Below are 15,360 nucleotides of genomic sequence, written 5' to 3'. Positions count from 1 at the left end.
TATGACATTTCTCAAACTCAAACCCATGCCCATTAGCAACAGTAAAATCTGGTGCCAATTTCACACCTTTAAATGTAGAGAAATATGTGGAAGCACAGCTTGTATGTGTGATCACCATTAACACAAACATTTGCTGGAATGTCACAACTACCGGTTTCAGTGTCGCAATTATTGGAACTGTGATATTACCACTAAATGAGGACCTGTGTGTGCACGGAGTTCTTTGAAACCCTTTTGATTGCTCTGCCACTTTCTAGTCTTCCATACTTACCCCGGGGTATCGTGAAATAGCTCCTCGGCGTGGGATCCCAGCACTTTGCAACCGTCAGGCTGATAGGCCTAGAGATAAAAATAAATGAACCAGACAATGACTGTTTAAGCAGTCAAATGCACCGAAGCTGCACTTGGCAATACACTGAACGATGCGGTGGATGTTAAGAATTCTCATTGCGGAGATTCCACCTGGGTGGAGACTCCTTCACGACTGCGGGACCTCCGCCACGAGTGCGTCAGCCCTTTGTGAATCTGGTCCACAGAGTCCACCAGTATCCCATTCCAAGCCATTCACTATGAGTTTATGTGCCAAGAGGGGTTAGCCCAAACCCCCACTAATCTCAGGTTTTAATACCCTTTATTGGACTAATAATGAATTGTCTGCTGAGGTGGTAGAGTGCAGATTATTTCGAAATACTTCTTCGCCGGCTGCCATTAGGCAAACTGCTCAGCGTGTCTGAAGCTGCCATGAAAACACCTTTTCAGAAACACAATAAATGGTCCTGTTTGGGTGAACACAAATGACAACATGGAGAAACGCACAGAGTTCTGCCATGCACACATTCCTAAGAGAGGCCACTCTTTTCTTAACTATAATACATATTTACAGCAATTTAGCCGGCAAAGTGGGGCTGGAAGAAAAGGAAATATATAGGATGCATGGCGCTTCCACAAACCAAAGTGGTGGTGAACATCATGTACCACAATAAAATGTACCTATGGTCAAAATGACTGCTTGAGTTACAATTCCATGAGTTTGGCCCCAGGTGAATGCAATGGTACATAGAGGACCCTCTATCAAATGGTTGTTGAATGCAATATATTTCTAAAGCAGATAATTTGATCTTGGGCAAGTTACAGCATCCTCCATTTAGCTGAAGCTGCTCAGAAATGAGTTTTTGAACTCCTCACGCCAGAAACCTGCTCTCACATACAGCTAGAAGCATAATTCCTGCATTGGCCATAAGCAGCTACCCTGGACAAAGCTGACCTATCATGTTTCGTATCGCAAGCTTCATTAACACATATAACAGGTTTAGCACAGGAAACCGCAGTGCATGCTCACCGTAAGGGTTGGGCCCCCTGGATCAGCAAAGCGTGCAATTTTAACCTCGGTGTGAGAAGAGCTAGTAACCTCTGCCCACCTGCCCTCCATGTCTTACTAGTGATATATTTTTCTATGGTTGTATGTTGGAACCACGCAGGCATTAATCACGCCTGCCATAATAACGCAGTCCGAACAATGAATGCTTTTTTTACAACGTATTCCGTTTGCACGCAAGTTGCTACAATGATGTGCTGTAAGGAAAGAGCTGGAGTTAGACTAGAGTCATTTACTATTCCAACTCCAGTCTGTGCAACAGTAGGGAAAGTGTTGGATTTAAAGTCTAACATCAATCCAACACTTTCCTTAAGGCAAGTCGTTGTAATGACTTGTGTGGTAAAGGAACGCATTGTACAGATGCAGCCGTGGTTCGGAGCGAGCTGTTAAGGCACAGTGTGGTTCAAGCCGCAGTCTAACGGGTGTTTCCCGTCCGAGATGTGGGTTGGCTATAGCTCCCACTGCGTCTATGTGAAATGTTTTACTGTAGGGTCTGCAGGTTGTCCCTCTCTCTTCTGGTGCTGATTTACTATTGAACAGTACAGCACTTATGCAGTGTGTACAGGTGCGCCAAGTACTGTGGAGTTCTTAGCATAGGATTTTGTTTGCACCATTAAGGGACACAATTCGTGACACTTTCAAACAGTACCAAATAGGGAATTACATCGGTTATTCCCACATACGTTTCCACTGCACATGTATATGCAACATTACTGGAAACCTGCCGTAGACGCTTTTGTTATTTTGTATATGCTGGCAGGCCACCGTGTCTTTCCATGCATGTGTTCCTCTCATGCCATTTCCTTTTAAAAGGACAAAGAGCTCAGGAGAGGGGATGGGGAGGCAGCTGGAAACCTTAATGGGAAGTCCAATTTTAAAGCATCATTGTACACAGACGAGTGTGTCCATTAGAGCTAGTCGTGATTTTCAAGCAGAACTCTGTAATGCAATGCTCAGCCTCCCTGCTTGGGGAAGGAGAAGGCTGCTGGAAACAGAGTGCCTATACCTGGTACCAGTTGAGGCGTAAAGCAGTATCTGGCAGCCTTCTAATGGCACCATTTTGGTGCTGGGTAAAGGCTTCAATTTAAAAACTAATATTGTGGGATGTTTAACGTGTCAAATTAGAACACAAGCTACATTTACCCCCCAAACTGCGAACATTAGGCTGTCTCTGCATATTGGCTCACTTTTTAAACTGGCGTAGCGTTTTAATTAATTACACTTTCGTCATGAACTTATATGAGCTTTAATTTTCGAACGTGCTGCGGGGCACTTTCACACCATAAAATATGGAGAAATTCTTCCAAGCCACACAATGTATTTCACTTCCGCGCCCATCAGGAGGGCCCTCGATGCCTCAGGGAACTATCAATAGGTGACACCAAATAACGAGCAAATGTCAGAAAACCTCCTTTGTCGTAGAAGATTGGGAGGCCTCCAGCAACAAAATGCAATTTTGCCTGGAAAGCCTTGCAACCTTTTACCATTTTTGCCTGTGGACTCTACAGCTCGTTAGGTCCTGCAATAAAAACATTCTCTCCCTCTGTGTTATAAGAAGTGTGACAAAATAGCATAATTCTCAAGGGAGCTCCCGCTCACCTGATACCTGTTTAATATGGGTTAAAAATCTTCACTGGGCTCCCTCTAATACCCATCAATGCATGTGTGCTTCCTTTTACTATATGTAAGCTCTTCAGGAAATTATTTTTCTTTTAATGTATAATGTGGTTTCATTATCTCTTATCCTGGACCCCATCACTCGCTTAATGGAGTTTTGAAACAAGATGTTGTGCAAACCACTAGGTGGCAGAATTCTGCACAGCAAGTAAATCCTTACCAGATCTGAAGCGACTAAAAAGTAATGTTACAGATAAGTAACTTGTACGTTTTGGCATAGCTTCACTTTACCGTCTTTACAACCCATTCCTTTACCACGCAAGTCACTACAAAGCGTTGTTGGATTGACGTTGGCCTTCAAGCCCAACACTTTCCCTACTGCTGCATAGACTGGAGTTGGAATAGTAAATTATGCTATTCCAACTTTAGCACTTCCTCTAAGACAAGTCATTGTAACAACTTGCGTGCAAACGGAATACGTTGCAAAGATGCATTTTTTGTTCAGACCGCGTTAAGGCAGGCCTGTGTTGTTCCAACATACAACCATCTCGTACTTGACTTAAAGCAACGCTGGAAAACTGCCTCAGCACATTGTCTTTAGTCAGAAATCAAATGCAAACAAGCATTTGCAATGCAATAGGTCTCGCATTACTGACAGATTGAGGTATTGGCGTTGCAAATAATAATGCAACGCCAATAGCTCATACTTTCAGTAATGCGAGACCTAGTGCATTGCAAATGCTTGCATAGCGAGCCAGGAACCATCATTGTGTGTCTCAGTGCGGTACCGCAAGCTGCTCCTAGAGGTCGCTTGTGAGCAAGGCACTAACACTGCATGTCTCAGTGCAGTACTGCAAGCTGCTCCTAGAGGTCCTAGTGAACAAGACACCAGCACTGCATGTCTCTGTACAGTACCACAAGCTGATCATATAAGTCCCTAGTGAGCAAGGAACCAGCACTGCATGTCTACAAAGTTGGAGTTATTGACATTATAAATGGCAATGCTTTTTACCTAGCCATGTTGCAGGGTGCAGTACCATGTGTGGCTAAAAGGGGACCTCTTTTGGCCACATATGGTACTGCACCCTGCAGAAGATATGGTAAATCCACCCTACCTATAATGCATTGCATGCAAGACAGTTCTACAAGTACATTCAAAAAGCTATCTCCATATATACAATTAGTAGCTTTGAAATGTGACATAAGAATTATTACATTAATTTCGGTTTAGGTTCTACTCTGTGTGGAGCTGATGAAGGTAAATTTATAGACGGTCTCATATAAATGTGAGATGTTCTAGTGAATGAAATAACCACTGCCAGCCTAGCTTAGGACCAAGTGTGTGTTCTGCCGGAAGCCATTTAAGAAAATAGTGCCTTGAGGCTGTAATTAAAAACTAGGGAGTAACAACAAATGTAAAAGGGGGTGTCCTCATGGGAGGTTACAAGAAGTGACAAGGCAGTACTAAGGAGGGACTACTAAGCCTATTGACCAATGAAAAACCACAATTTACAAAGGACAGGGAAAGAAGCCAATTAAAAAGATGGGGGAAAGTGGGTGGAGCTTTATGCCCATGTCCTGAATACAGCATGTCTCAAAGAAACAGCACCAGCACTGCCTAGGCAAGACCTAAAAACGAGACCCAGGGCTACCTTGTACCATACAGTGAAGAAACCACATTCCCATTGGACAATGAATGCTGGAACATGCACAGTCCTGTCATTCTAGTAGTATGAGCAGCAACAAAATGGGTCACCTGATCTTGTTACATGCAAGTTACGCACTTGCGCAGTGCTTAACGGAGTGGCAGATTCCGGGTGAGACGCTAGGTTTGGTTGGAGTTCACTGCGCAATACCACCACCTAAATTCAAGACTTCTTATCTCCATCTCACTTTGCCTCCACAGGTTCCACCACCTTAGGTCCATACTGTGTGGACAGGAAACTATTTCCGAAGCTGTGTCCATCCTTTCTCGAAGGGGACTTCACAGACGATGAAATGTTTATGGTTTATTAGAAACGTTTAACACATCTTGCTTTTTTCCAAGAATTTAATATCAAAGTAGAAATTGAAAGTCACAAATTTTCCAGAGAACTCTGTCCCTTAATTTATATCAATCTGCCTGCTCAGTAACATCGAATACACAAACTGTGCAAGGTGTTTTGACATACTCCACTATTTTATCAGCAAGTGCTACACACAGTTCAAATGAGTGACATATCCCATTTAGCTTTAGGGGAATGTCTTCTGTTACGAGGTGACATGGAATGACTTAGTGAGAGGGCGTGGTATTTTTAAAGCACTCAGTGCAAACCGCATTCCTATCTTGGATGGAGAACAAGGAAAAAAGCAGAGTGATGAAGTCAACAAATAAATATCACTCTTAGGCTTAACATACATTTAACCATCTTCGTAGGCCTATCTCTTCCTAAGTTAATGAACACAAAACCGAATCGCTTTCACTAATAAAGCCACATGACAGAATGCCATATTACTTTAGAGCATCCTTAGTAAACCTCACAAGCACAGAGATTGGACTGTTCCTCCTCTCTTGTTGAACTGTTTATGACTCTTTCCTCATCCCCCACCGTTCAGTGGCTCCACCTGGGGAATGTTACCACTCACCCTGCATTACTGTACTAGGTATCATTATGCAGGTGCCGCGTACAGCGCTTAAGTTTGAAATGCTGTGACCCAGGCACACAAAATCAAAAATATGAATAAATAAATATCTTATTCAAGATAAATGATTGAGTTATGCATCAAGTTTATTGATTTTATTGCAAACAATACAGCCACATAATAGCATGATGAAGCACATTTCGACCCAATGCACGGATTGTGTTATTCGAATCACATCAACTTCGACACTGAGAAGCGTGTATGCATTTCCACCAAAGTGTACTATTTGTCCGATTTCATCCAATTCAGTCCACCTGACCCATCCACCTGCCCCAAACTCTTTCTACTTCACCAGGCAGCCCTGTGCTACATAAACCTCTCCTGCATCGCACACCAGTCCAAGCCTCTGTGCCATTGTGACACTGTGGAGGGAAGTGAGGTACTTCCATTTGGTGGCTCTTGTCTCCACCATAAAGGCTGTGCCCAGGATCGTCTTGTCTGCCCGAGATCCTCCCAAGCCCTCCAAAATCCCCAGGAGAAATGCCAAGAGTGTGTGCGGGGCTTCCCAGCTCGGTACCCCGGTGACCTCTGCGGCTATAGTGGTCAGTACCTATTTATTGCCGGACATGCCCACACCATGTGATAAAAGTCTGCAGGGGTCATCGCACAGTGAGGGCAGCCAGGGCTGGAAGAAAGGCCAGTCCGGTGTAGTGAGTTAAGCACTTTGAAGTGCAGGGTTGGTCACAGTGACTCTGGCACTGCATGCAGGTTAATGTGCTTAAATTGTGTCTGTGTCTGCGGGTGGTGGCCACCAGCACACATTTCGGGGAACAAGACTTATTTTTCATCATCAGACTTTGCCGCAAAGCAAGGCAGAGAAAAGCAGAACTGCAGAAAGAAGAAGGAAGAGAAAGATAGGAAAATAATTACAATGGAAGAAAGTAGAGATGAAGAAGAACCTGTAAGACTGAGATAAAAAAAGGTAGGAAGTGACGATGGTGGAAGAGGCGTGAGGTGGAATCAAGACCACGCAGGCTTAGTTTTTGGCAAAAACAACATTTGGCAGGTCTGTCAGCTGGCTCCGGAGAAAAGCTTGGGGCCTCTGCTTATAAGTTTTTACAAATTAAGCATTGAAAGTGTGATGTTGTTTTTCACTTTTTCCTCTATCCTTGCCACAGCTTTTAGTGCTTTTGATGTGTTCAGACTGAAGGTGTCAGAGAGACTGACACCAAACTCACCCCGGCTTGGAGACGATTTCCCGTAAAACTCTGACCGCGTCGTCATTTGTCATGTTTTCAAAATTGACTTCATTCACCTGAAACAAAGGAACAAAAGTCAGGAGAAGGGGTGTGAATTTTCGAACCTGGATCATCTGAAGTGGATCTCTTGCTATACAGCATGTGTCACTTATGGGAGTTAGCCACAGAATAATTCATCTAAAGAGATAAGCATTAAGTGAGAATTTTCTTAAGGGAGTTACATTTTTATAGTTCATTTCCCTACTTCGACTTTTTCTCCAAGTTCTGCGCACTTCCACAAGCGTCACTTGTAGTTGCTTTATATGAACTGTACTGTTGTATATAACTTCCATAGGAAGCCATTAGCATGTAGGCAGCGGCGTAGCATGGATTGTCAGCACCCAGAGCAAGGAAAGTATACATCCACTTTCACCCCTATTAAACTTTTCTGCCCCTAAAATACACCTAAGAATTTTGTGTCCGGGGAACCACCCCTGTGTCTTCTCCCACGCTAGGCCACTGCATGTGGGAACCCGTAAATCTCTGCTGTGATGTCACAACACTGGTTACCCATTTTTGTGACATCACTAGGGGAAGCACTTGTTTCCCCTTTGTTCCCCTGACCCGCTCTGGTCTGCAGAGACATGAGCTTGGCAGTCTAATGGTGGCTGGTGGTTTCAGTCACCTTCTTCTGCCCCTATCAGGTGCCCAGCAGACTGACAGCTACTCATCAGACATCGAGATTGCACCCCCAATAAGACACTAGGGGGCTTATTAGCATGGCGGGCGGACACATTGCCCCGGGAAATGGGACCGCCCGCTATGTTAGCGGCAGTCCCGCATGTGCTATTTGGATGCAACCGCCACACTGGTGGGCGCATTCCGCATTTTTTGCATTGTGGTGGGCAGTGCTGTCAGCAGCACCTGCCGCAATGCAAAAAAGGCACTTGTGCATTTGCGTGCACAACGTGGCAGGCATCGCGTGGTGTCTGCCACGTTGTTCATGCAAATGCAGGGGGGTACCATAGGTACTCCCCATATCCCCCCTCCACCCCCCAACACCCTGGGGGCCCACAACAGGCCCCCAACAGCCAAATCCACATGCCTTTCCGTGGCGGCAACACCGCCACAGAAAGGATGGTTCCCGCATGCATTTTAATATGGATGGCGGTGTCTATCAGACACTGCCACCATATTCAACCCTTTTCCGCCCGGTCGACTCTTCAACCGGGTGGAAAACCGGCGGACGGTCTTCCCGTCTGCCGCGGTACCCCCGCCATACTGATATGGCGGGGGGGGGTAATTGGCATGCGGGCGGAGTTTTATGGCAGGCGGATCACCACCGTCGAAACGCGGTGGCGATCCGCCCGCCATACTAATAGGCCCCATAGTCTCTTTCCTTGGAATTGTGTATGGAATATGAAATGTTGTGCTACAAAGTTTTTACAATACAATACCAAGGGTGTATTACATTCATGCAGCAAGGTTCACTTTGAAGAGGTCCCCTGACTTTTAGCCGAGTGGTTTCCCTGTGTGAAGTAACAATGACATGCAATCTGTGAAGTTGTAAAGAATGTTCAATTTCACTGTACTTTGGTATTAACATAGACTCGGACCTCTGCACGGTTGTAATGAATGTATGACTAAACGTTTCTCACTAGTGTTTCTAAATACCACGCGTCATTGCCCCAGAGGTGCGCAGGGACCGCAGCCTCCCCCCAGACGTTGTAATTCTGTTGCTAAACCTGCGCTTTATAGATGCGCAATGAGCATCACAACAAAGAGGCGTGAAGGAAGGCCGTCCGACACTTGAACAAACACCGCGCGCCCTGATTTCCAGCCTGGTGCTTTGTGCTAAAGAAACACAGCTCCTTGAAAGCGCAGGATGTGAGGACGGGCCTTTTTATCTCGCCCCAGGGATGTGGATATGAAAGAAGCGCGCGCTGTTTGTTTAGCGCCCCTTGTTCCAAAGATGAATGTGTTATGAGCGCCCCTGCCCACCTCCCCGCTTTCCATCAGTGCCAGGTGATGTCCTCCAGACAGTAAGACGGAGCATCTCTCAGCACCTCTCCCGGTGGGTCGGCGGGGCCCCGGCACTCCCTCCCTCGCCACAGTGACTGCTATTTTTCGGTTGAGTACCAACAGTGATTTCAGAGTCAATCCCTCCATCCCTGTGTGGGGTTGGGGCGGGGAGAACGGACCTGCAGGAGCATGTCCCCCGGTTCGATCCGGCCATCTGCCGCCACCGCTCCGCCTTTCATGATGGAGCCGATGTAGATGCCTCCGTCTCCCCGGTCGTTGCTCTGCCCCACGATGCTGATGCCCAGGAAGTTGTACTTCTCTGCAAAAGACACAAAAAGGGGTCAAACCACCACAGGACAGTAAGGCATATTGGATCACCATCAACACACAAAGAGAATATTTGGTTTCATTCTACCACAGAGGCCTGCAGACCTCGAGGCATCGGGGTCTGTGGTGAAAATATCAACATAATAAGGAAAGAAAGCTAACATGTTCTGATCCTCAATGCTTGTAGCATGAAAGAAAAAGCAACAATGTATGCACAAAATATGTAGCAATGGGGTCTGGCTCCAAAAATAACAGCTCAATCATGAAACCGATATTAAGAGCCTGGTTTAGAGTTTGGTGGACAAGTACTGCGTCACAAAGTTGACGGATAGACAATCTTGCTTATTACACGTTCATTAGGATAAAATGCACTTGTAATGAGGTAGGCAGGATATCCCATACTTTTGGGATGTAAATCTCACTCGCCTTCTTACTAATGCATAGCCATATAATGCACTTGTAGTGAAGTAGACAAGATATCCGACACGTTTGTGATGGATATTCCGTCCACCTTATTACAAGTACGTTAGGATATACTGCACTCGTTATAAGGCGGACAGGATAGCCGTCACCTTTGTGATGGAGTTCCTTACCGCCAAACTCTAAATCAGGATTTAAACCATCTGAGGCAATGGTATTCTATGTTGGGTCTTGAGGGCCAGATATATGTCAGATGACAAGTCTATCGACACATTTCAAACTTCATACAATGGATTTAAGTGGGGATAATTTACATAATCAGTGGCTATCCTGGACAGCTAGCCTCGTCCAGTTCTTGAGGACCGCCATTGGCCACCTGAACCGAGGCCCTGAAAGGCATCTTTGCCCCCAGTACAGTATGGATCACTGACAGAATATCGAGGAGCAAAATATCGACCTGCCAAAATATCGATGACAAAATATAGAATGACAGAATATCGACTTCCTATCTACAAACAGGCAAGTACAAAAATATCGAATCCAAAATATCGTTGTAAATAATATACAGGCACATGCATCAAAGTAAAAACCGGTCGCACACGGGCAGATTCTCAGAATCTGCCCCTTTGCGATCGGTATTTTTGCATTTGGGATGCATCATCCCAAATGCAAAAATCGCAATTTAAGGAATCTCTAAATCGCGATTACTTAAATTGCGATTGCATCTAAGGAATCCCAAATTGAGATTCCTTAAATGCAATGCATTAAAGTAAAAAAATTAGCGATTTCGCTAATAGGGGGAGCAAATTACCATGAAGTTGAACTTCATGGTAATTTGCAAAAACTTTGAAAAATGCACTTTTGTGCATTTTTCAAAGTTTCATGTTGCGCACACACATGCCCTTAGGGCATGTGTGTGTGCAACATATGTGCACAGATCAATTTCAAGGGTGCAATAGGGTGTCATTGTGATACCCTTGCACCCTTGAAATTGCATGAGCAATTTGCGAGTACCTACTGGTACTCGCAAATTGCTCATGCAATCTCCAGTTCATTCCTATGGGCCTGGAGTCCCATAGGAATGAATGGGACGGCATTCCTTAATTGCGACCCGCAATTTGCGAGTCGCAATTAAGGAATGTGTAGGAATCGCTATTTTTATAGCGATTCCTACATGCATAGGCTTTTGCAATTCCTTAATTGCGATTCCTTAATAATCGCAATTAAGGAATCGCAAAAGCCTACGTTGATGCATGTGCCAGATGGTTTGTTAAAATATCGAATTTTTTAAATGTCTTAAAAGAAATGTAAAATAATGAAATAATAAATAAAATTAAGTAAAACATACTTAAAAATACTTAAATACCCTTAACATTAATAAATAAGTAATGTAAATTAAAAAAACAATAAACATGCATTTTTATTTTTTAATACACATATATGTTAACTTAATATATTTTTTTTTAAATCTATATTTTTAGTGTTGGATAGCGGGAGGGTAAAATTTACTATTCCCACTCCAGTGAGTGGAACAGTAGGGAAAGCGTTGGATAGCGGGAGGGTAAAATTTACTATTCCCACTCCAGTGAGTGCAACAGTAGGGAAAGCGTTGGATAGCGGGAGGGTAAAAATTACTATTCCCATTCCAGTGAGTGCAACAGTAGGGAAAGCATTGGCTAGCGGGAGGGTAGAAATTACTATTCCCACTCCAGTGAGCGCAACAGTAGGGAAAGCGTTGGATAGCGGGAGGGTAAAAATTACTATTCCCACTCCAGTGAGTGCAACAGTAAGGAAAGCGTTGGATAGCGGGAGGGTAACAATTACTATTCCCACTCCAGTGAGTGCAACAGTAGGGAACGCGTTGAATTGTGGGTAGGTAAATATTACCATTCCCACTCCAGTGAGTGCAACAGTAGGGAAAGCATTGGATAGCGTAGGGGTAAAAATTACTATTCCTACTCCAGTGAGTGCAACAGTAGGGAAAGCGTTGGATAGCGTAGGGGTAAAAATTACTATTCCCACTCCAGTGAGTGCAACAATAAGGAAAGCGTTGGATAGCGTAGGGGCAAAAATGACTATTCCCACTCCAGAGAGTGCAACAGTAGGGAAAGCGTTGGATAGCGTAAGGGTAAAAATGACTATTCCCACTCCAGTGAGTGCAACAGTAGGGAAAGCGTTGGATAGCGTAGGGGTAAAAATTACTATTCCCACTCCAGTGAGTGCAACAGTAGGGAAAGCATTGGATAGCGTAGGGGTAAAAATGACTATTCCCACCTCAGAGAGTGCAACAGTAGGAAAAGCGTTGGATAGAGTAGGGGTAAAAATTGCTATTCCCACTCCAGAGAGTGCAACAGTAGGGAAAGTGTTGGATAGCGTAGGGGTAAAAATTACTATTCCCACTCCAGAGAGTGCAAAGGAAAGCGTTGGATAGCGTAAGGGTAAAAATTACTATTCCCACTCCAGTGAGTGCAACAGTAGGGAAAGTGTTGGATAGTAGGAGGGTAAAAATTACTATTCCCCCTCCAGTTCGTGCAACAGTAGGGAAAGGAATGATTTAATAATTAAATATATAAATTAATTTTAAATACCAATAAATATTAATTATTAAAAATTAATTACCTAATAATAATTAATTAACAACAAATTATGTTTCAATACCAAAAATTAATAAGTAATACAAAATGGTTACCAATTGATAAGTAACAGTAAATTAATTATGAATACACAAAAATATTTTCAGGAATTACTTCCCACCCTATTCCCCTATAAACCCACAACCCGCTCCGAATAATAAATTAATACAGTTAATATAATTATCAATTAATCAATTCATAAAAATGAATTACCAATTAACAAAAATTAATTACCAATTAATAATTACCAATAAATTAATTATCAATGCCAATAAATAAAAAGAAATAATTACTTAATTACAATTAAATGACTTCCCACCCTATTCCCCTATGAACCCACAACCCGCTCCGAATGATACATTAATACAATTAATATAATTATCAATTAATCAATTCATAAAAATGAATTACCAATTAATAAAAATTAATTACCAATTTATAAGTAATTAACAATAAATTATTTATCAATACCAATAAATAAAATTAAATAATTACTTAATTACAATTAAATTACTTCCCACCCTATTCCCCTATAAACCCACAACCCGCTACGGAATTAAATTACAAAAAAATTAAATAACATAAAATTCATTACTTTAAAAAAATTCAAATATACATTACAAAAATAATACATACTTTTAACACATATACTAACACTTAAAACACTATAAAAAAATTCGATATTTTTAACTATATTATGACTGTCGATATTACTAACTTCGATATTTTGAAAATCGATATTTCTTACCTGAATTTCGATATTCAGCACCACTATATTTTTGCAATTCGATATTCTGTCCATTCTATATTAAAGACTCGATATTCTGTCCAGTCGATATTTTTTTTTCTTTATTGTGACTAGTTACCGTATAGTATATAATATGGAAATGGAGGTTAAGGAAGGTGAAGTGACTACAACTTAAGTCAAGCATCTGTCCCTAGTTGTGGACATTCAACTGCCCCAAGCACTGGAGGCATAGCCCTTCTCATTTGGTGCAGTCAGCTATCACCCCATGCAGATGAACGACTAACGCTCCTCATACAGTACAGAATACAAACCAATCCTTTGCTAAGTATTTTCAGAAATCCTCCTTATAAACTATGATTACCAACTAACTCATGTTGAGTAACATCCAGTGCTTATGCAATAATAGCACATAGTCCTACAGCTTCCTTATGCACTGGAGTTACTCTCAACCTATTCCGCACAGTCACACTTATTCACTATCTACCGCCACCAATGCTACTAGGGGCGAGATGTGCTAAAATTAGGAATATTGATTTCCTAATTGTGATTTTCTGTGAATCACAATTAGGAAATTGCTATTCCTAATGTATGAAACGTATTGAGTTTCAATTAGCGATTCCTAGTGGGTGGCAAATTGGCCTACCTCATGAATATAAATGAGATAAGTGGCAATTTGCTACAATTTAGGAATGACAACCAGCACAGGGATGGTGGCCTGCTAGGGACAGTAGACCACCATGTATGTGATTGCTTGGAAGCAATCTTTTTTTAAAAAATACAGCCCATTTTCCTTAAAGGAAAAAGAGACGTGTTTCAAAAAATAAAATGAAATGTTTATGTTTGTGGTTCGTGGCACCAATGCCCACTCCTAAAAATATTTGTTTCAACATTCACTAAGAGTAAGGGGTCCCTTTGGGACCTTTTCCTGTTTGTGATGGCTATCACCTCCTTTGAGGTGTCTGTAAAATATGAATGTTTTACGACTGTACTTCGGTCCACTGTGATTCTGTATTTGGAAGGGACACCCTAACACGCCCCTTTCAAACACTGAGTCGCTAAACACAAGTTGGAATTGTAAATTATGCAGATTTGTGCTTTGTACATTTGAAAAAGCATTTTTGCAGTCGGAAACGGTCCGATTCGCAGAAATGATTTGAAAATATGGCCCCTAGTTCCCAGGCAGTGAAGCCAGAATTCTTCAGTATGCAGTGGATTTGCTTCTTTCCTATTCATGGATGTCACTCACTTCCCATGCAGTGAAACTAAACCCTACCATAGACATTATTGTCCTTTTATCTATGAAGCACTGTTATCCATATCATTCTCCATCATATGCATCAAGAATTCAGTATAGTGAACACACCGAAAAATATGGCTGCCGCTGCCCTTCTATGCAATAAAGGCTCCCTATAGCTAATGAACAAGGTTTTGTATTTATCAACATGTATCTGTCTTAGAGACATCTTCACAACAAGGGTTTCTTTTAATGTATAAATTATGCTTAAGCAGATCCTGATGACTCTCTTTTCTAAACTTTGAACGCAGATGGTACTAGCAGCCTGCTGCTTCTCACCCATATTCAGCGTGACAGTGATGATATTCAGGGACATGGTGGAGTCGGTAATACTGCTGAATGACGAGGACTGCAAGGAAGAGAAAAGAAATTAAGTAACTTTAGAGTGACATTACTTCTTTGTCTAGGAAGGGAGACCAACTCAGGAAACACTAGGCCTTTCTTTAAGAGTATCCTCACTTAAACCAACACTCATCATCCACCCGACTCTCCTGCAAAACAAAGGAAGTTCTGAGCCCAAACATAAACAGTACAGTTTCCTATAAGACAAATTCATGTTAACACCAGAAAGTGTACAACAGGCAACCAAAGGAGATGCACATGTCCATATGAGGCACAGTTTAGCAGCCATTTTCTGACCTGCATATCTTTGAAGAGAAGTCTTCTCTCTGGCCACAAGATGGCACCAGTCCCATTGAAAAGAAGGAGACAAATTGTAAGCATGGCAAATCCTAGATCCCTAGCCGCCTTAAGCCTTTCGGGATGTTGTTTTTAGGTTTAGCTTTCATCTGTATGTTTTTGAAAGAGTTATTGTGTACAATACCAGTACTTACAGTGGGCTTTGTGTCAGCACATTGCATACCACTGGTTGACTTTATTGCCAATCTCATTTCAGTACTTCTTATTTGATTTCTTTCCTTCCTTTGCTTATCCTTGTCCCTCCTTTGGAGCATAGTTTATTTACCATCATTTTGATTAGATGATTATATTCTTCCACTGCTTACATTCTGAGAACGACTTTTTCCATTTAGCATAAGCATTTCATGGGAGCACGTGTATTCTTA

At 42.5% G+C, this 15,360-nt stretch overlaps 1 protein-coding gene across 4 annotated transcripts in view; it reads right to left on the bottom strand.

Annotated features, from left to right (window-relative positions):
• Positions 1-15,360, bottom strand: part of DVL1 (dishevelled segment polarity protein 1) — a 693,343-nt gene that overhangs the window by 44,330 nt on the left and 633,653 nt on the right. For all 4 annotated transcript variants that reach the window (XM_085609591.1, XM_085609595.1, XM_085609592.1 and 1 more), the window contains 4 exons: positions 14,576-14,645; positions 9,054-9,193; positions 6,853-6,929; positions 272-339 (listed from right to left, as the gene is read on the bottom strand). In XM_085609591.1, the coding sequence (XP_085465717.1) occupies positions 272-339; positions 6,853-6,929; positions 9,054-9,193; positions 14,576-14,645 (355 nt within the window). The remainder of the gene's footprint in view (positions 1-271; positions 340-6,852; positions 6,930-9,053; positions 9,194-14,575; positions 14,646-15,360) is intronic.

Source organism: Triturus cristatus, chromosome 1_2, assembly GCF_964204655.1.
Source record: "Triturus cristatus chromosome 1_2, aTriCri1.1, whole genome shotgun sequence".
NCBI classification, from domain to species: Eukaryota; Metazoa; Chordata; class Amphibia; order Caudata; family Salamandridae; genus Triturus; species Triturus cristatus.
This window is presented reverse-complemented; position numbering and strand designations above follow the sequence as displayed.